This window comes from Amphiprion ocellaris, chromosome 10 (assembly GCF_022539595.1).
Source record: "Amphiprion ocellaris isolate individual 3 ecotype Okinawa chromosome 10, ASM2253959v1, whole genome shotgun sequence".
Lineage (NCBI taxonomy): Eukaryota > Metazoa > Chordata > Actinopteri > Pomacentridae > Amphiprion > Amphiprion ocellaris.
In genome coordinates, this window is record NC_072775.1 from 7,121,995 (window position 1) to 7,144,434 (window position 22,440).

The 22,440-nt window shown below is 41.0% G+C and overlaps 1 protein-coding gene across 5 annotated transcripts in view; it reads right to left on the reverse strand.

Moving 5' to 3' along the window:
* Positions 1 to 21,438: 21,438 nt before the first annotated feature.
* The window catches only part of carmil3 (capping protein regulator and myosin 1 linker 3), a 107,730-nt gene continuing 106,728 nt past the window's right edge, over positions 21,439 to 22,440 (reverse strand). For all 5 annotated transcript variants that reach the window (XM_035941025.2, XM_035941019.2, XM_035941016.2 and 2 more), the window contains one exon: positions 21,439 to 22,191. In XM_035941025.2, coding sequence (XP_035796918.2) covers positions 22,151 to 22,191 — 41 coding nt within the window. In that variant the 3' untranslated portion in view covers positions 21,439 to 22,150. The remainder of the gene's footprint in view (positions 22,192 to 22,440) is intronic.

The following is a 22,440-nucleotide window of genomic DNA, read 5'->3' on the forward strand; positions in this document are numbered from 1 at the left end:
CAATTTAAAACAGGATTCGTATTGCTGGGTTCAGCACACTGCTTGGGGGGAGTCGCAAAAATCTGACCAAAAGAGGTAGAGTTTTCAAAACTACATCACCACAACCTTTCGAGCAGAAACATGCTCTCCGATTGAACACCTTAACAACAAAGATGCAATGCTTCATTTAGCCACGTAGGTTAGCTTCTCTTGTGCCACTGAAATGACTGAGTTTCAGAGCTGTAGCAGCATTCTGTGTGACAGACGTCACAGTGGCGTGATAAAAGCTGTCATACTTTGAAGGTACCTTGAAATGCAGAAGAAGGATCCGGGAAAAATAATACGTTAATAGTAAATGTTGGGTTAGTTCCCTTTCCTCCAGTATATGATGAAATGGAAAATAAATTGAATTTTCTGCTCCATCTTTTTCATCCAGACTGTCACTTCTGTGCTCAACATACAAGAATTTAAACTTGAACAGTCGGTGATGCAAATCGGAAGTCCTCTGTAGGCAAACTTTCCTATTTAACAATGTTCTCTTCTATCTTTGCATCCTTCAGAGGCATGGATTTATTATTTAACTTATTATTATGCATCACAAGATTACAAATGCAGTCCCTTTATACTACTCACAAAAAAGACCAATTGTTTAATGTATAAATAATCAAGTATTAAATATAAAACAGATTTCCTGGTCACGTGGAGTATGAATTCAGTGATCTCACATTCAGTCTCGCTCTTATGGCGAGTCAGACAGCTTCATGGTTTCAGCTGTAACCTTAGAGTTGGGAACAAGCAAAGAACAATTATAAAAACATCATTCAAACAGGTAAGCAGGCTCAATGCAAATGTTATGAGGTCAACAAATAGGATGTAAGGCATTAGCGTTTTAATCAGTCTCTGTTTTTGGAAGGTATCACTCTTCAAAGGTATATAGAACAATTAAATGGTTCTGAAATTACTTGCGGTCGTAGAAGCTGATATCTTCTCATCTTCAATCTTTGAGCAATGCTGATAACATTTTTCTAGGAGAAAAATGTTGGTCAGGAGGCGATGATACACTAAATGTTGAACCAGAGCAGGTTAAGATTTCAGCCTGAGTTACCATGATGATGTACCCTAGTAAGAATGAAAGTTAGACCTCAAGTTAACTTGATAAAGCCAAATTCTGCTTCATAGCACAGGAGTAGTTACAGTTTAAATGTGTTTAAATATACAAGAATAATAATTAAAGGAAACATAATGATGCAACACACCAGCAAGCAGGTAAAAATCCTCAAATTCACAAATGACAAGTAGGGCGGTTTAGTTAATCTCATTGAAGTAAACAAAAAATTAACTGACTTTATTCAAAGCCATTCAAAACAAAGGCAACAAAGACACTCCAGTTATCATTTTCCTTTGAAGTGCATTGAATTTACTTCTCACAAAACAACAAAGTTGGTGTCAGATGAATGAATTCATAATAAACATGTGCTCTAAAGCTAGTTTCTACTAATTTCAGTCCGTAGGGTTGCAGGTGTATTGCAGAGCATCAGCCATGTCTGTGAATGTCCTGGGTAAAGGCAGATTTGGTAATCACTATGTGACCACAACTCTCTGCATTTAACACCACCCCCCTGTGGGATTTAAACAGTGCTCAATGACCCGACATGCTTTTAAAGCTATTATGTGGTTAGTGTGAGGTCTTACTGTCACACACACAATCAATACCTCTTCTAAACACCCATCCAGACAATGAGAAGCCCCTTCTCTTCTAATAACTATCTCCGGAATCCCCTGATTATTAATCTTCTCAGCTTCACTTTGGGGCTCATTCCGCTCACCGTTTGGGCTCACAGTGCTTCTTAGTAGTACATCAGGCCTCCAGACATGTCAGGGCTTCAATAAACACTCTGAATGGAAATGGCAAGGATCCTCTCAGTGGGCCCACTGAGCCTGACTTATATTTTAAGCTTTCGCTAATCTGCAGATTTAATTAAGTCTCATCAGGACATCAGGGCTCACTAGTGCCTCGCGCTGCATGAGAGGATCACAGCACAGACAGATGACAGAGATAAGTGCTCTCATTAGCCACCAAGACGCTATCGACAAAAAATGCCTGCTCCCCTCTAATGGCAACACTCCGGTCTGCTATTTGAAGATTCAGCCTTCCAATCGGGAAGATGTCAGAAGGTCAAGAGGTAACCAAGGCAGGATTTATGCCTGGATTGGTGACGACACCCGCAGGAGCTGAGATATTACACGTGTTTATCATCATCACACGTCTGCCACCAGCAGATCAAGATAATGAGACACCTGGAACTGAATTATTTTTACTCATCCAATGACATAAGTGTTTTAAATCAATATTACTGAGAAAAACTATGTTTGATTACACTCATGTGTAGTTGGTAGGAGGTTTTACAGCAGTATCTCAAATGAAGTGGAAAAGTGGAACCTATGAAATAAACATGACCCAACATTTGAGCTGATGAAGAAGTTCTAAACCTTACTAACATGTCCATGTGGTGTTTTTCTACCCTAGAATGTATATCATCAGTGAGATACTCAATCAGTGCCATTTTGCTGGTGTTTCCACTGTGAAATTTCAGTGTACATATGACATTCTCAAAAACACAGATTCAGACTTCTGGAGCTTTGGATGTAACAAACCTAAAGGACCGATCCTGTCAACTTTCTGTATTATTACTCTTCTTCAAAACTGGTTTCTGGTTTGAAAATGTATGGCTGTAATATTAGAACTTGCTATTATGTTGTGTAAAGTATTTATGCAGTCTTTAAGCTGGGTTGAAGGTGAGTTGGTGTGTTTGCACTGCCATGAGTGGTGAGAAAGGCGGGATGTGGAGTTACATCTAAGCCATTTCAAGGCATGAGAGGATTATTTCCACTGAAAAAATCTTCTATAGATGCAGCTCTGATAACGCAAAGATGATTTAATCAACTACTGGAGAGGAATTTTAGTTTTTTTACTATTAATTGTTTTGTGTGTTCAGTATTGTGCTGTCCTGTCTGAAACTTCCTCCTGGTCAAGATTTCCTTCAATAAGAGATTGTAAAGCTCATTGGTGTTTACCTGGTTTAAAGGATGGTATTGTTGTTCCATAGCTGCTAGACGTATAAAACTGCAAACAAGTTTTCCATACTGACATAAAGTGTGATATTATGTCAGTGTTGTGTTCATAACTTGTTTGTGCTGTGTCTATGAGGCAAAAAATCAGGTACTGCAGGTTTAAATAGGAGTTTTCCTGTACTGACAACTTCAGTGAAACTTTACCAAATATAAAGTCACAGTCACCATGTTGTGAGCTTTGCACAGCATACAGCATGGCTGAACTTTTAATCAGTTTCAAATCAAAAGTACTATTTGAAACAATGCAATTAGCATATCGTAAAAGCTTGTAAAAAAAAAAGGGAGTAGCGCTGTACTTCAATTATATTAAATTAAATCAATGTGTACTACATTATTTGAAAGCCACACCTCATACATCACGCAACATATTTGACTCAGGCTTAAAATTGTCATGTGAATGGTTTCATTAATTTTTGCCATCACTATCCTGATGATGTCCCATGGTAAAGCTGCATCAGCTTTTTAAATTGGAACACAGTGAATATTGAATCAACAGTTGACCTTCTACTGAAGGTTAAAATTATACCGTGAATCGAATGGCATTATCTGTCAAAAAATATGCAATTAGATAGTTTCCCCTAATCGTTCAGGCCAGGTAAAGGAGGAAGGGTTAGCTAGCAGGATTGCACATAAGCCCATATAATCACAACCTGTCAATAATATAACATTGGCTTCCATATGGACCCAACTGACAAGACATGAGATCTTACTTAATGAATTAAAAGAGGTGTTGGTCGGTGGATTTATTTCCTTTAGACAGAGCAGACCCATTTGTTTTACTGTTTCTAATCTGTATGCAGCTTCATATGTAGCAGACAAATATGGGAATGATATTGATCTTCTCTCCTAACGCTCCACAAGAGGGCAAATTAACAAAAACCCAAAATGTCGCCCTGTTGCTTTTCACATTCAAATTTTAATTCACCCCTCTCCATTATTCTTTTCTTGGCTGCAAAACATCCCCATTAGATAATATTTCAGGGCAGCTCAACTGATTCCAACTTCCAAATGAAGTCACACCACTGCTTTACATATCTCAAAGTGAATGGCCTGACAACAAAAAAAATCCAATTACTCTCCCTCAGCCAATTTGTCAAACAAAGCCCCTGACCATGGCAAGTCCACGACATGCCCTTTACATTGTGATATTAAACCACTCCGGATGCAGATGGGCTCCACTTGTTACGATGTAATTTTTTCCATGCAGTCATCCTCTGATGTGATCCTTTGTGTCAAATCCCTATTTAATAAGCACTTCTCTGCATTCAAGTTCAGAACAAAAACAAGTCAGCTTCCGTTAATGGTTCTCATAAGTCAAGGAGGCCTCTTTTCATAAGGTTATTGAGATGACATTGAATTTAGACAATGCTGCTACTGAGCTTTACGGGGAGCTTTCCAGGCATGGCACACTGTGTCCCCTGTGTTTTGCTCTGTCAGACAGCTTAGCAATGGGGTGATGGGATTGCATTTTCTTTTTGTAATCTACCAGATGATGTCCTATGGCCGCTTCCAAAAACACAGCAAAGCTCTTTTCATAATGTGCACATCCTATACGTCATACTTATCAGATGCTATTATTAATACCTATTTAGAAACTCCATAGAGACTTTGCTTTATATTTGCTTGGATGAGTTATGTCAGTCAGTGTGGGCTCACCAGATGTCCTTCAGTCCCTGGAAAAGGCTGTTAAGACTGCAAGTTTAGGTCCCATGTGGGAGCTCTAAACACGTGTCTTTAAGTTCACTGACCTGGATTTGTATATGACGATGTGGTATAAACAGAACCGGCTTTGTGTGGCTGTAACATTTTCTTTTTAATCATATCAGTTTTCCAGCTCTACTCCTCTGCAAGCTCCTCATCGCCAGAACAGTGAGTTGCTTTGTGACTCTGGCACTGGGATGAGGAATCTAAATCTCATGTTTTTATGGCACACAGTGCATTCTGTTTATGATACACTGCCATCTATTTGAGAGCTTCACACACTGTTGCCAGGAGCCTCTTTATATGCATTACAAAAGCAGAGAGGATGCAACTATGACCACAGAAGCATCTAAACAAACATGATAGTATGTATTGCGAGCCATGTTGTGAATCATATATTTACAGTGTTTCTTGGGAGGGCAAATATGAACAGTAATCTCATGGGAGTGTATGAGTGAGCACAGCTGTGTGAATCTTTACTGAGTCAGTCTGTGCGTCAGGGTTTGGTGAGTAAGTGACTCTGCGGGAGGTTGAGGGATTGGCGGGTGTTGGGGGGGAGGAGCAGGAGCGATCCGCCAGCGCTGTGCTGGTTTTTTACCCAAATGCTCTTGGAGGAAAGAAGGCAGAAGAGCCCGGAGCTGACGCACAGCCGGACGTGACAAGAGGAAGTAGAGCGGCGGGTTCCAGCATGGCGCCAGACACACCAACAAAATGGCCGTCAAGGACGCCACTTCCCACAGCAGGGACACACTCGTTGGTGTTCGCTCGCTTGGCCCCGGTGTGGTGGCTGACGAATACAACGGAGAGGAAGTTGAAGGCAGCCTACCTCCAAACCTGTTAATGGGAGAAGCTGCCGAGCTAACATAAGGAGACATGACATTGACAAACTCGACCGCATAGTACGGCAACCAGCTGACTGCAAAAACCAGTGTTGAACCAATGAGCAGGGCGGTAGCTTTCTTGTTGCGTCTGTCTGCAGCCAGTGTTCCCCTGCAGCGGTGGAGGTGGGAGATGATCAGGCCACAGTTGATGGCGATGCAGAGGAGAGGGGCCACGTAGTAAACCAGGAAGGCAGGAACCAGGAAGAACAACCACTGGTCTTGGCCGACTGACCACGTGCAACCGCCATCAAAGTGGACATAGGTGACCTTTGGCAACGCCATGGTTAACGACACCAACCAAATGGCTACAACAATACATAACCTGTGGGAGAAGGAGGCAGAGAATATGTTTATTTATGGTGTAAGACTATAGACACAAGTCTGCTCGGAAAGATTTCCATCAACTCAACTCCAGATTCATAAGACTTATGTTTAAATTGAATTTGTAGCATACAGCTAATTTCCAGTGCCTGCATCTGAAGGAGACTTTACTTCAGCAGAATCATTACTGACAAGTGAGCAACAAAATAATGGAATATTTTCACATCATCTAACACACTCAGATAAACACTAGCATCCATCTGAAGTTTGTTTGATCACCCAATGATTGCAATTCCAACAGCCGCTCTTCTTCTAGCTCTGTATTGTTCTCCATCACTTCCAGAGTGAAATATCAGCATGTAGCTGCTAATAGCTTCACCATGTTACCCACATACATTCTTCATACCAAAAAATGTCATTTTGTGTTTCCTTTTTGTCTTGTTTGTGCCTTTTGTCTTATTTTTATCATTTTGCTTCATTTTATTGTTTTTTTGACTCATTTTTGTTTTGTGTCATATTTTGTCTCGCTTGTGTAGTTTGTCCATTTTTTGTCACTTTCTGTTTCATTTTTGTAATATTTTGTCTTGTTTTTGACTTTTTTTGTCTGACTTTTGTTGTTTTGATCATTAAGTATAATACTGTACTGTTCGGCTCCAGATTCCTGTAACTAAATGTTTTGTTCTTTTGTAGACACTTTGTAATCTGTAAGTTGTAATGTGTAAATGATAAAGTGAGGCATAATGTTGTTGAAATTGATCTTTTTTTTCTTAAGAAATTTCAGGTAGTTCATAATGTTTTGTAAAAAGATAATTCCTTAAATGTGAAAATTTTCAGAACGTACCTTTGTTGCACTAAAACAAAAAGAAAAATTTGGAGTTGTGGTTATTTCTAGGTTATTATGTTATGATTTTACTGCTCCAGTCCATTTGCTATCAAATTGGGCTGAATGGCCCCTGAACTAAAATGAGTTTGACACCCCTACCCTAGAGGCACTATTAAAAAGATATCCTATGCAGGGACGTTAATACTCTAAGAGATTTTACCTGGATTGTCTAATGATAATAATTTTTTTAAAAAATCATTGAATTACGTAAAAGTTTTGCACTTTCACAAACCCACCTCCACTTGCCAGGTGATACTCACACTTGTGTCAGAGTAGTAGGTGGCCTTGTCCGTGGCGCAACGATACGATACCTCAACACCGACAGCGCCGCCAGGCTGAAGATCTCCACTCCCACCGTCACTGAAGTCATGAATCCCAGGAGGACGCAGGTCGCACCGCCGAGCTGCCAGTTCTGGATACTAGCGCTCAGAAGCACGCAGGGCAGCGTGAGCAGGGCGCCCAGGTCGGCCAGGCTGAGGTTGAGGAGGAGGACGGAGCTCGGCTTGGAGCGACTGCGGGGGTTCCTCACCAGCACCAGCCACAGCAGGAGGTGACCTCCGACCCCCACCAGGAGGGACACCAGGCTGACCGTCGGCAGCACCACGGTGAAGGAGATGGTGGTGTTGGTGGAGACCACGTTGAAGAGGAGGTTGACGATGGCGGGCATGGCTGCAGCAAATCTGACAGAACAAGATATCACTGTGGCTGAAGTCACATGAAGGACAGCTGAACAAACAGAGGAACGAAAGAGGAGATGGAGCACGAAGATTCTGAAACAGGTTGAGATTGGAAAGGCCAAGGAACAGTGTGAAAAATTACAAATGAGATGAGACAGGACAGAGATGATGAAAAAGCGAAGGAGTAATGAGGAAAAGGATATTTAGAGGTGAAGAACTGCCAACAACTGTGAGCACAAGGGAGGCAAAATCAGGAATTTAGAGAGGCACGCAGAGTAATGATGATTTTGAAAGCTCATTTAAATAATCAGCTACCTCCTCTTTGTTTTATTCATGTCTATAATAGTTGCCTCTCATGACTCCTGATTCACTTGCAATTGGGAGCTCACCAGGCCCTCCCTGCGACTGTCAAGCCTGATGATTCAGTCGAGATGGTCTGTCTCTCAGGAGACTTAAGCAACAAACACTCAGAGTGACATCAGCAAGTCTCCTGCATCACGACAGCTCACCTCGGCGGGCAGACAGACGCATCGCACAGACAGTGGAAGGAGGCTTATTTGTTCCCAGGGGCATAAACAACACATTGAAAACTAGTTGTGGAAAAAAGGAGAAAAAAAAGTGCAGTCTTTGGTAAAGAGCAGGCAGTTGTCCAGAGTGGAGCCCTGCAAGTAAACAAACCTCTTATCCCCACAAGTAAAGAAGCCACTTACTCTCTGGTAAAGAGATGACTCGGATATATAAGCGCTGACATTTGGAAGAGGTTCTCTGAATAATTGATTTTACATCAGGATATGAGCAAAAAACCAAACATTTGCCTCGATCCTTCGACACCAGATGCAAAAACAGGAATACAGCAATAAATCTGAGCAGAGAGTGACTTCGTGCATTCAGCTATTCTCCTTTGCCCCGCCAGAGCATCCTGAAGAAAACCACAACACTTTGAAGACAGATTAAACTAAAAGCTCTTTAAACACACTGGGAGCCGGAAGCTGTCTCTGAATAAAATTCTTGACGGACATCAATTGTGCAGTTTCTTACTTAGTTATGTATTTCTAATGTCTTATTCTGAGATTGTTAACATGCACACCACTATTCCAGTTATGAGGCTGATCCCAGTTTTGATCATAAACAGGATGTGGCGAAATCTGGTTATTCATATCCTCAGATACATGACAAATAATAATAATCCAGTTGCTGATTGTTACAGACTGTGAAGGTAAATGTGATGGCATGATTAAATACCAATACGACGACAAGAAATACTGAAGATGTCCTCCAATCGCCCAGCTGGAGGGACTTTGGTGATGTCCAGTGTAGACAGAATTTCCACGTGAGTAAGGCATTTTTTCCCAGTTGTTTGACACAATGGGACTATTCACAAGATCAGAGGAAGCAACTGTATGAGCACTAGTTGTGTTATGGATAAGGGTGGCCATACAGTGTTGTATAAACAAGGTGTTTGTGGGGAATATCACTCGGTTTGTGTATACTTGGCAAAAACCTGCTGTCAGAAACCAGGATAAGATGTATACATGCAACAGTATCCAGGTTTCTCACTGAGTACTCAAGCTAGCATAATCAGCTTTAACAAAACCAGGGTAAGAGTTTATCCTGATTTCAGAAACTAATATGTTTACATGCACAAACACTAAAATATGGCAGTTTAAAGATTTGTCCACATAAACGCAGTTCATAGAAATTAAGACTGTAATAGGAACTAACAAATAAAAAGAGCAACTCTGTAAAATGCAGTTACTTGCTTTTAATCAGTGAGCTGAGCTGAATCAGCTGTGTAGCTACATAATGTGCAGGTGTATGATAATGACATTGACTTTTACATCTCATTCTCTAAAAGAAAGCAAATGAGCGGAAATGTCTGTGTACCCTCTTCACAATAAAACACAGGTGTCACCAGTGAATGCTTTAAGTAAAGAGCAGCTGCAGTATGTGGTTCCATTAGCATTAGCAGTAACTTAAACAGGTGTGATATTGTGTAAAGAGGGTGAAGTGCAGCACTGTAAAATACGTAATATTGCATAATTTTTCCTGAAACTCTTATACTGAGATAAGTAATCTAAATCCAGCGGTTCCAGAAGAATGCCAGACTCCACAACTACAGGTAAAAATGAAATAAATTGTGTGTAAAGTGTCTAAAAATGCAGAAATTAAAGTTTATACAAAGACTCAAAGTCTCAAATTTGGTGTTTTATGGTGCATAGCAGCCTAGTTAAATGCTGCCCACATGGTTTCTGCTATTTTTTCTGGTCCTGCTTTTAGGAAACAGTTGCAAGTTTGGCAAAGTACAATACTAATTTTAATGAAGATTGTGTCTGTTTCTCAGCAGCTCCACAGATAGGCTCTTTAACCATTAATTGTGACATTGTCAATGTAATTTAAAAAATACCCGAATGTGGTGGTGGGATGCATCATTACTCCCACTTTTGTCAAAATCTGATCAACTGTGTGCACGATAATATGTGTGTGAGGGACAGATGGACGAACAAATGAACAAACGTTTGTTCATTCCTTCATCCATCTGTCCCTTTCAAGCAGTATCTCACTCAGACTTAACATCCCTGTCCAAATTTCATCTTCGGGGTGGGTGATGATGTGAGCTTTACACGCAAAGCAAAAAGGTCAAGCGAGGCAGCTTAGTTGGTGTTTTTGAACAGTCAGCGCTCGCTAGAAACTGTTTATGCTGAATACAGGCTTCGGATAAGAAGCAATCATAACAAATTAGCGCCCTGCTTCCAGCCTTACTAAATTTTACTTCACACATTATAGCATTATTTATATTTTCCTTGCCCCTCTGGTTTCGTTAGTGCACCAGCAACCAAATGTAGAGTGAAAAGTAGAAATAGTGGGAAGGGGATAAAAAGGAAAGAATGTAACATGACAGATGAGAGACAACCAAGAACAGAGAAGTGATGGGAAGTACAGAGAAATACGCAGCACAAGGCTAAACTAATTGGGTTTAATTTTAGACACGTTGACCTCAGGCTGAACTGATTTACTGATTTAGAAATTGTGACTGGCTCCAGGCTATTTTCAGTGAAACCACTTTCACTCCTCGGTCAGAGTATTGATTTACATTCATCTGTAGCATGAAAATCAATCAATCCAAGCAGTGGGATTTCAGAGGAAAAAGCAAAATACGGGTAAGAATGTGTAGTGGACCTGTTTACTTTTTTAGGGCACTTATATGTGGACTGATCTGACTTTCTTCTCACTTCACAGCATCTCCGCACTGCTTGAATAAGCTGGGTTGTTAGCTGTGGGCAGACTTCCAGCCACCGTGGTTTGACATGCTGTTGAGCTTGAAAAACCGCGATAATCTGGGTTGCCCTCTTCAATGTCCACTTTTAAGTCCAAGCTTGTCACTTTGACCACTTTAGGTGCATCTGGCAGCCATATTAACATTGCAGATGAACAAATCCAGTCAACACACGCTTCAAAAACCCACCAATACACAAATATGAAAGAACTAGCAAATAGAAGAAACTATAGCGCTGCTAAGCTAAGTAGCTAGGCTAAAAAGCTATTGCCACTACTACCTCCACAACTATTGTAACATTAGATAATACGGCTTTGTTTCACATAATTGTCAAGCAAATTTGAAACAAAACAAAGTGAATAAACTAGGCCCCATTGTGTCGTCATCTATCTTCAAAGTTGAAGAAGAAACAAAACTTTGTTTATCTGAGAGAGAAAATCAAGATATGTCTTCAGCAATTGTTTTCAGTCAAAAAAGTTGTAACTATTCTTGATCCTCAGAGAGTATTAGTCATGTTTCGTGCCTTCTGGGGATTAAGACAACAAAAGAAGCAGAGAGAGTGAGTTAAATGTTATCCAAGTCAGAACTTATTCACAAAAGCTGTTTCCATCTCTCAATATGTGCATTAACTCTTTCTTCATAAAGTCAAAAACCACCTCAAGCAACCAAAAATTATTACAAAATTGAGAATGCTTTTTCAATTTATTTTATTACTATTAACTTTTTTCTAATTCAACAATTCATATTTCAGAAACCGTACTAGGTAAAGTAACTGTAGTATCCTGATTGTAATCATTGTATAAACAATATACAGAACAGCTTGGCTATGAAACTGTTTCTGAAATAAAAAAAAAACAGATAACTCTTTATGTTATTGTATGTATGACTGGTGCTGCTGTATGACGCTATTCTGTTAATATACATCCAGATTTTTAGGAGTTTCTGCAAGATGAGAAGCTGAAATATTTTACTGTAACAATAGCACAGAACAAACCCCTGTGTATATTATGCAAAGGTTTAGAGGCACAATGTTCTTTGTGGAAAAGGTAATGTAATTATCCTTTCAGTACCAAAAGTTTTATTCATAAAAAGCATGAAATTGAATTCCAAAAGCACTATATTTGATTTGTAGCTATGCCTAGATGTGGTCCAGTACCAATCACAAATAGCATTTAAATGCAAATTAAATAAATATAGTGCTACACTGCTGCAGCAATAATCGGGAAGTTAGTGAGTGAACACACTGACCCTTAAACAATTGTAGAAACAGTGGTAATTGAAATGTAAATATCAGAAAATACTAACAGAGTACCTCAGCAAAGTCAAACCCCAAGTGGGTCAAAGCAGAAACCAAGAATTTAGCGCAGCGACTCTCTGACCCGGGTGTGGATTGAAGGTGGAACTTAAAAGAAAATGCAAAGAATTCTGAAAAGCGGGTCAGAGCCAGAGGGAAACACAAAGAGGATGTTAAATGTATGCGCCTCACTTACTGTGAACGGTGACCTGCTCCTGGGAAAAAGCCCTCCGCTCAGCATCAGCTGATGTGCTGTATAAAGAGTAGAAAGTGAGGGCACACACCTGCGTTACTCCCTGCATCCACTCCCACCTCTTGACTTCCCATGCTGTCCTTTGGCCATGCACACACACACAATCGCACACACTCTCGCATTTTAACACTCTCCCATAAGGTGTCAGGATAATGAGCAAAGGTACTAAACAAGTGAGCCGCTGCCTAAATCAATGAGATAATGAACACATTCAGTGTCACCTCTGTGTACTACAGTTTGTGTACTTCTGGTCTACAGCTGCTTTTCCCGATTTAGGTTTGGCTTCTTAATTGCAATAAGAGCAGAAAGATATTACAGGCAGCACAGTCTGGCTGAGGTTCTGTCTTGTTTCAGCATGAGAACTGATCCCTGACATCAACTCCATCCAACACCTTTGGAAGGCATTCGGAAGATCGACTGTCACCCAGGTTTGTCAGGTCCATTCTCACTGATGGCAGCAAATCACTGCAGGCAAGTCCCAACAAGAGTAACTCACAGAGCCACATCCTAGCACTGATGTGACCTAAATGCTAACATAGTCATGTTAAAGGAACCCTGGGGAATTTCTCTGTTATATTTATATTCAGTGTTAGACACCAAAATGCATCATGTCCATCCCTGTGGTTGAACAAACATGATGAATGCACATCCTAATGTGTCTCCTGAATTATTATGTTTACTGGTTTAGTTACTAGTTCTTCATATCTGTTGCAGCAATGTGCATTCCTTGGTGCCAGTCCTGTACAATAGTGACTGGATGTTCAGTATACCATGGAAGTGAGTACACTACTGTGCAATATCACCTAAATGTCAAGTGTTTTGAAATTGTATGATTTCATGAAAATGGTATTATTTCAAGGCTGACAAGTTAGAGTATTCTCTTATGAACCATCAAAAATTACAAAGATTATACTGAAAATACTAAAAGCAATAATGAAAGTTGGAGAACTTGTGATTATTGGGACAAAATCAAGAGCTGGTTCCAATCAAAGTGCACAAACATGGCTCTAAAATGACCAGTGAACACCAGAATGCTCTCAGTTTTGGACCTATGGGCTGTGTCTATCAGCATATCTGCATCACGTCTCCATGTGGAAAAGAATTGCTGGAGGAACTGAAAAAATCTGATTGTGATGCTTCATGAAGATAGAAAAAAGATGCAGGAGGATTGGAGACCAACTGAATGTCATTAAAGCACAGTTGCAGCAGTAATTAGGAAGTATAGAACGAGCCATAGTCCCTCTAATCAGAGTCATAGCAGCCCTTCTCCAAAAATGACGCCATGGACAGTGCACTGCTCACACTAGCTAACTCTGAAAAACAGACAGGCTCAGACTTGGCACAGGGTTATCAATGGAAATCAGAGTTTTTGTGACAGCTCAGACAGTATAAGGACGGTGCATAGCATCCACCTCTATGGACGTCATACATAACTTTACTAAAAAACATGACAAGAAGCCTGATGAATATTGGCAGCATATTCTTTGGTCAGATGAAACAAAGACACATTTGTTTGGATTAATGGGGTCCAGCATGGTGGATAAGAACCTGTCCAGGGCTCCCACAGTGAATGCATAGTCCTGACAGTGAAGCACGGAGGTGGGAGTGTGATGACATTTTTATTTTTACTCAGTCCTGTGGATATACCAAAATACTATCTGAAGGTTGGCTCCCAGTCTGCAGAAGATAGACAGGAAAAAAATATTCCAGCATGATATTGATCCAAAGCACACTGCCAAATCACACCAGAGCTTCTAAAGACAGAAGGAACGAATACTATACAGTTCAACTGAGGTAACACAATTTGGAATCATTTGACATTTTAATGATATTGCACAGGGGTGTGCTCATTTCTATTGTATACTGTATTATAGAGACTGGATCCAAAACTCAGTTAGTAAAACTTTAATGAAAATCAGTAGCAAACACATAAACCAAAGTTTTCTAGCTTACAGATTAAAAATCATGACAGAGAGAGCAATAATCTTCCTCCATCCTGTCAATTTATAGAGATCATTATAATGATGGAGCTTTGTTGCCACTGGGAGCCAACCAATTAGCCCAATTAGCTGCTCCGTTAGCTGCTTCATAGTGCTACTAGTCGTGACAAACTCCACAGGTTACCTTTACCTTGCTGATGTATAGCTGGTAACTTTTATATTGCTCACTCTGCACAATTCATCGAATTTTATTCTCAATCTCGAGTTTGGCTTCCCTCAATTAAATAACCATGATCAACTGCGACACTGATGTTTAAAATTCATGCTCTGCTTCTCCCTAAACTAACAGCCAGCCACCTGGGAGCAATTGAGAGGTTTTGGCTTCACTTTACGGGAGCTGTCATGCCTCTATGCCCACAGCTCTGCAGCAGCAGCAGCCCGTACGACAATTTCCTGGATGTTGCAGCTGCAGTTCAGGGTAGATGAGTAATATAGAAGAGAGAGCAGATGGGCAAAATGAAAGGTCTGGAGCAGAAGGTGAAGAGCTAATCCCTCAAAATGAATCATTAATCGCAGCATGGAAGAGTTTTTGATTGAGGGCAAGTGATGTTAAACGAAAACAAGGCATATGCAAAAATTGCATGGAAATTGCAAGGAAACACATTTGACTTTAATGCCTCTGCAAACTGCACCACAACAAATGTCAAGAAGACTAACATTGCTAACATCCTTGTCCAGCGTCAACTCAGATATCCGCACCAGCGATGCAAAAAGCAGCTCCATGGATTTAACTTTGACGAAAAATTAGTTTTTGTATAATTTTATTCACATTTTGCGTCCAGCAGCTGCAGTGTACATTTGAAAGAATTTAGCACAACATGGAAGGAAAGCAGTGCTTAGGTGCAAATGTAATAAAACTATTCTGCCCTTTAAATCAATGAATAATCATGATAAATATTCTGAATGTCTGTATTGATCAAAATAAGCGTGATTTTCAGTGCAGAACAAATGTTGCCAGGCCCCAAAAAAGCATGAAATCCATTGTAATCCTGAGGTTCATGTCATTGTTTTCCAGTTATTTTGTCACCATGTGTTGGAACAGTTAAACTTAGGCCTGATAAAGGCGCTACATGATGAGCCAGGAGAGTTATTAAGCTTTATCCTCTGGGGACCATGAGTGTCCTGTACCAAATTAGACTGAGCAATCCATCAATTAGCTGTAGAGACGTTTCAGTTTAGAATAAAGTCATCACGACGACAGGTGAAACATGGATAAAAAATGCATATGGCGTTGGGTGTCCGTCTACTTTTGGCCATGTTGTGCATCTTCAGTATGCAATTTCAATGCTTTGAGTCTGAAATTTCACCTCCTCTCTGCGGCTCGGTTACCTCAGCCTGCCTCTCTCCCTCCAGCTATTTGTTGTCTACAAAATATCTCACTCCCACTGAATGTAACACTGGCTCATCTCCTCCAACACTGACCTCACTATCACTTTCTTTTCCTCTCGCATACACAGTCGCACACACTGAAGCTGGAGAGCATGTGAGCACATTGAAACAAGCTACGCCGGCGCAAACACACCTAGACACACACACTTTAAGCTTTAATCTGCACTAATTGCCAGCGGTGGGTATTATGAGACTCGCTTGTTTTCAAGGAAAACAAACAGGTATGGAGGAGAGCGAGAGGGCAGAGGGGAGGAAGAGGGTGAGGGAGCATTGAAGAGCAACGCAGACATGAAGGACGAGGAGGAGGGAAGGAAGATGAATGACTGCTTCCACAGAGGGCTGCGTGGAAAGTGTCAAACACGCCTCCTCAGATTGAAAAGATGGAGGCAATGTGAATAGAAGCCTTTTATGAACCTGGGAGGAAAAACACGGCGACAGCTGCGTCGGTGGGAGTTGTCTGAGTTGTGCAGAGTTCAGGATGGAGCCAGAGGAATCCGACAAGTGTGTGGCGTTTGGTTGCACCATGTTCATTCTTTTTTTAAGGAGGAATAAAGGTGTAAACCGGATATATTGCAGTGAAACCGAGGCAGTAAAGTTTATGGTCTCACCGGTTCACTGGCTGATTTACAGTACAGCAGGGTTCAATCCACAACTCACTTTAACTGTGTTGGTCTTTGGTAATGCGGTTTGTTTGTCATATGTTTTGACTTATGACACTCCTGAGGATTTGCTCTCTTTATGGCTCTTACGTATTGCTTTTATCTGCTATTTTTATTTAGCATGCTGCTGTTTAGACTCCATTAAAAGGGCCTGTTTTTGCAAGACCGCTCAAGTTTTATGGTTAACAAAACCTGTCACCATACCTCAGATTCTAAGGAATTTTTGACTCTTTATTCTAAGACCAGACATGACGAAATGAAGCAGAGCCAAACCAGACACCATGACCACTAAATATGGGTGATTTTTGACACTATTCTCCAACCATGCAACACACAAAGGAAATAGAGGAGCAGCTTGCAGAATGCCAAAATAAAATGCGGGTGATGGTGAAGAAGCCCAAAAAAAGTAAATGACGCTGATTATCTCTTTAGGATGCAATATTCTGCTGTGAAACTTTAGGTCCTGGCATCAGTGTGGATGTTACTTTAACACATACAACCTTCCTAAACATTGTTGAAGAACAATACAACACTTTCTTATGCCACTGACATTCCCCAGGAGGACAACGCACCCTACCATAAAAACTGCTCAGGAATAGCTCGAGGAACATGACAAAGAGCCTCTAAACCCCCAAGACACAAATCTGATAGAGCATCTGTGGGATATACCAGAACAAGGTCAGTCCACAAAGGCCGTACCCACAAGTCACAGCACCCTAAAGGATCTACTGCCAACATTCTAGTGCTGGACACCGCAGGACATATTCAGAAGTCACATGTCCATGGCCCGACAGGTCAAACATTACAAGCAGAGCAATTTTGGGCACCAACAAGATGACTCAGCGGTGCATGAACATGGGACCTCAGAAGGTGTCCTTGCACCGGGACGCTTGTTTGGGTGCATTCCATAGAAGCGTGATGGGAGTAGGATCTAAAGACTTGTGAACCTGGAGCTCAACACCTTGGGCTCTTTGCCATGTTCCTCAAGCACTGGGCAAGTTTTGTGCAAAGCAGAGGTATTATCCTACTGGAAGAGGCTGCTGGGGAGTTGGGGAGTGTGGGAAGTGCCATTGCCAGAGGCTTGGATTGCAAAAATGTTTAGGTAGGTGGTATGTGTCAAAGTAGCTTCCACTTGAATGCCAGGACCCAAGGTTTCCCAAGAGAACATTGTCTTATAACGAGATGTTCAATGTTATTCCCTTCAACTGTCAGTAGTTTTGATGTTCTGTCTGGCTGATGCAGATAGTAAGCAGTAACAGACAAAAGTTTGAACACACCTACGATTTTTATGACTTTCCGAGAAATACGGAACATATTTTGCTTTGTAAGTAAGTTTATCTACATAAATTAGAAAGTCCAAACTTTTGACAGTATTGTAATTAATACATCTCAAAATGAGAACTTTTTACTTTCAGACAAGCTTAGCTGAGCAAAATTAATCAGCTAATGTAGACTCTGCAATATGGTCAAATATGACTCCAGAGCGAGCCAGGAAATCGACCTGAATGGAGTGTCACCAACTGTTTCCACGGTTTAGAGCAATCTGTCCAGTCAAACATTCAAATATTAAAAAACAAACTGATTAGTCAGTAATGAGGTTTTTTTGTAGACTACAGTTTAGTTTTTATATCCAATTTTGACAATTGGAGTTTTCATTTGCCCTCTGTCTGCTGGACTGCACTGCACATAACAAACCACTGCTGCACCAACAAGCATTTCATTCTTGAGTCACGACCTGCTCCTGCCCAGTTCTTAATCAAGCCTCAGACAACTCTGCTAGACTTCAGGTTTGTTTTTTCTCTCAGCATCATCCGCTGCAAGAAAATTAAAAAGCTAAGCTGCCAAACAGAAACAGCTTCACTGTTTTCATCACAGGAATCCAGGGCTGCGTTGTTGTTCCTCACAATGTCACCATATGCCACCCGTATCAAAATAATAGTCTCGGAGGCGCATACGTCAGCCAGCCTTTGAATCCTAATAATCTAAAGGTGCTGCATGTGGGATGAGGATTTAACTTCACTCCTTCCCTGAAAGTAAAAATAGCTGAGTCTGTTTACATGTTTGGTTATTGCCCTTATGAACTCTGGGTGCAGCTAAATATACACCTCTTGTATGCATGCAAATAAGCTACAGATTAGGTGTTTTTAGGAGATAATTCTCAGTCTACTGTGTTTACTATGTTGCCACTCCAAAAGCAACATACAGGCTCTGACACTAAGCTGAATCTCTTTTTTTTCTGTCAGGCGTATTACGTTGCCTAACACAGAAACCAACCAAGAGCCAAAATCCTCTCTTGACGTCCTACGTACAGGGAGATGCTCCATTTGTCAGGCTGTGTTACCTGTTTTTGTGCTGCTCAGTAGGTGCACGCTGAAGCACACCGGCTCGTATAAACTCATTACCAGCACTGCCACTGTTGACGCAGCGAGTCAAATGGCTCGCTGCTGACCCATCTGCTGGTGCTGAACGCTCTTCGGCAAACACTGTACGCACACATGAATGAACAAGGTTACAAGTATGCATAGACAAATGAGCGTGAGCCTCGCACCATCTGACACACTTCACGATGAATGAGCTGGAATGACCTCAGATAATAACACACCATGGTTTTTTTGTCCTTGGAACATTGTGTTTGTGTGGCCCGTGTAGGTTTACATACACTGTGTGATGAGACACTCAGCTGGGCATATGGTGTGTGTATGTGGATGGAAAAAAAAGAGAAAAAAAGCTGAGAGAATTAACCAGCTTATCCAGTGACCCCTGTGAATGTGAATGCAACACCCCTGGCTGCGATCTGGCCCTGGCAGCGTGGGAGATCAGGTGACTGCATGCAGGGAATTAAAAGCTTCTCAGTGTCAGGAGACAGACGGGCTCGTCATTGTGTGGGGAAAAAAAAGCTGATGAACCGTCTAAGACTGAGCTCACCTGCGTGCCTGACAGAGGCCTGATCTGTGATTTACAAGCCTGAAATAGCAGCATTTCAGGAGAGGCATTTTCATTCTGTCACTTAAATGCTGATCTCTACTCTCACTTGCAAGTCTCTTCCTCTTCGGGAATTTCAAATGATCTCATGTGCAAGAATCGGCCTTCTGCCTTCATTACCTGTGACAACTGCTGCCAGGGATCTGTGCTGTTGGTAATGACGGTGCATCATGACTGGGCAGCGACGTGCAACTGGAACTGTGAGCGCTTAGTCTCTGCTGCCATCTGCTGCTAAAAGTCAGTAACACTCATTGAAAAAGTGTCTGGAGATGTCAAGAAGCAGTAAAATGAAAAGGAGCCACCATCTGTCACCATTAGACTTAAATGTTACTGTGTCTTGAGAGCATTTTTTTTAGACACAATGTTGAATATAGATGTGAATATTTGTCTCAATTTCTAGCTAAGTCCCACAGCTCTTGGGCTTAGCATAGCATAAATATCAAAGTAAGTGTATGGTCACCGCTAGTTCCACAGTGCAAAGCCTGCAGAAAGTGATCAAAGAGTCTAGCATCTAACCCTACAAGTTGTAGTTTTCACACTTTGATATTAGTACAGGTTGAACACATAAGATATTTTTGGATAGAGCCAGTCTAGCCATTTCATTGTTTCTTGTATTTGTTTGAAGTTAAACCAACATCTGCAGGCAGTGACTTCATTGTTACATCCATATCACCATTCAGAGCAGCATCAATCTACATCAACTTTGGACAGGAAAAAATATGAGCGTCTTTCCCAAAATGTTGAACAGTTCATTCAAACATGAAGCTGGAAGCAAACAGAGGACAGTTTGCTTGGTTCAGTTATGCATAAAGAATGGAAACAGGAACAGATAGTTTGACCCTGTCCAACGATTTAAAGGGGCAACATGCTCAAAGGTGCAATATGCTCACTTTTGAACATGAACAGAGAACCAAACAACTATCCACTACGTAAAAATATCGTGGAATGGGGACCTTAACAGAAAACAAAGTCACAATCCCACTGTCCATCCATCCATTATCTATACACCGCTTCATCCTCATTAGGGTCATGGGGGGCTGGAGTCTATCCCAGCTGACTTAAGGCAAAGGCAGGGGACACCCTGGACAGGTCACCAGTCTATCACAGGGCTACATATACAGACAAACAATCACACTCACATTCACACCTACGGACAACTTGGAGCCACCAATTAACCTCAGTGTGTTTTTGGACTGTGGGAGGAAGCTGGAGAACCTGGAGAAAACCCACACATGCACAGGGAGAACATGCAAACTCCATGCAGAAAGATCCCAGGTCCAGGCCAGGACACAAACCGGGGATCTTCTAGCTGCAAGGCGACAGCGCTAACCACCAAGCCACTGTGCAGTCCCACTCCCACTGTGTGTGTTGTAATTGCAGCTGCTTTTTGAAATTTAAACGATTTCTTTTTGTAACAGATGATCTGGCCGCATGTACACATAAGTGCATGTGAGTCCCTCTCGTTGAAACTGATGGCCATTCTCATGTTTACTGCTTTGCCAGCACATTCTGCAGAACATAGTCTGGCTGCACCAAACTATTCTTCTGCTGTGTGGTTAAAAACAACATCTGACTTGTTTATATTTCTTTAAACCAATTACAGCTGCCGTGCGAAGTGACAGAAGCGGCTGCAATATTTCCTTAAAACAGTGACAAGTGAAATAGTTGCAGTGGAACACTTGCATACATGATTAAAATGAATAATTCACTGCAAAAAGAGTGCAGAGCTGCTTGTCTGCATAATCCAAATCCTCGACAAAACTAGAAACTTTCACTGTGTCAGGTTGCTGCTCGGTTGTTTCCCTTCAAGAAGAAAACAACAACACAGATAGCGGAAGGAAGTTTAAAACTGGCTAAAATGAGTGGAGGCTTATACCTGCATCCTAAATCTGGTAATACAAAGGTGTTTATAAAGAAAGTAGGAAATTCACAATGAGGAAACAAATGTTAGTACTAGAAATGAATGTTACTCTGATACACAGAAACAAGAATCATAAATCTAACTTTCAGAAATGCACTTCCTTCTGTAAAGTCAATTTTATTTATTCTGATTCATAGAAGCATTTTTAGAAAATATAATCATTTTCAGGCCCGCAAAATCAGATTAAAACAATCCACTGACTGAATTAAATACTCTTGAAGAGATGGGAGTGCTAAGTGCATGGAAACACGTGTCTCAGTCATCAATGTCAGCACACACCAAAAGCATACTTACAAACACAGTTATCAAATGACATATTATCACAAATAAAAACATGATTGTTAACTGGTAGAGTTACCACGATGGTTAGTGCAGTTTTATATTAATTATATACATCCCATTAGAATAAATACAGTACAAACTCACTTTAAGTTGTCACAGATTGTCAGAAAAAGACAGGGAGGGGATGAAAAGACGGATGTCAATATTAAATGATTCCGCACAAATGCATAAAACTGTCTAGACGACACTGGAGAGACACTGAAGTACTGTGTGTTTGTATGAAAAGTAGAGCTTCTCTTATGCCTGAGAAAAAAACCATAGCAAGTGCAAGCAGTTAAAAACAAAGCATACAGTACATGCATTTTTCAGCAACCAATGTTTATGTGGATTAAAAGAAGTAAAAGAAGCTGCTGCTGGATATTTATCAGCTGAGTTCACACAGTTTTAAAAGCTCGTCTCTCTCCAGTCCTCCATGTTCAAGTCTTTTCTTCCCAGCAAACTTCTCCTGGTCCACAGGTAACGTCATAATGCGTCTCTGTTACCAAGCTGGGGGCTTTCGTAACCTAAAGAAGCAGAGGTAATGTGAGCACACCATGTTAAAATTGCACTCGTGAAATGTTAATGTTGAAAATGGATCAAATGACCGTGTGCAGTACAAAAGGGGCTCATCCTTAGTGGCTAACATGGATAATTATCACCCTCAGTTTTACTGAGCTTTTTTTGTCTGTTTGTCCACAACATCCACTTTCAATCAACCCTGTTTTCAGCAACAGGTTTCAGAAAAATAGCACTGCGCATAACCTTTTTAGACT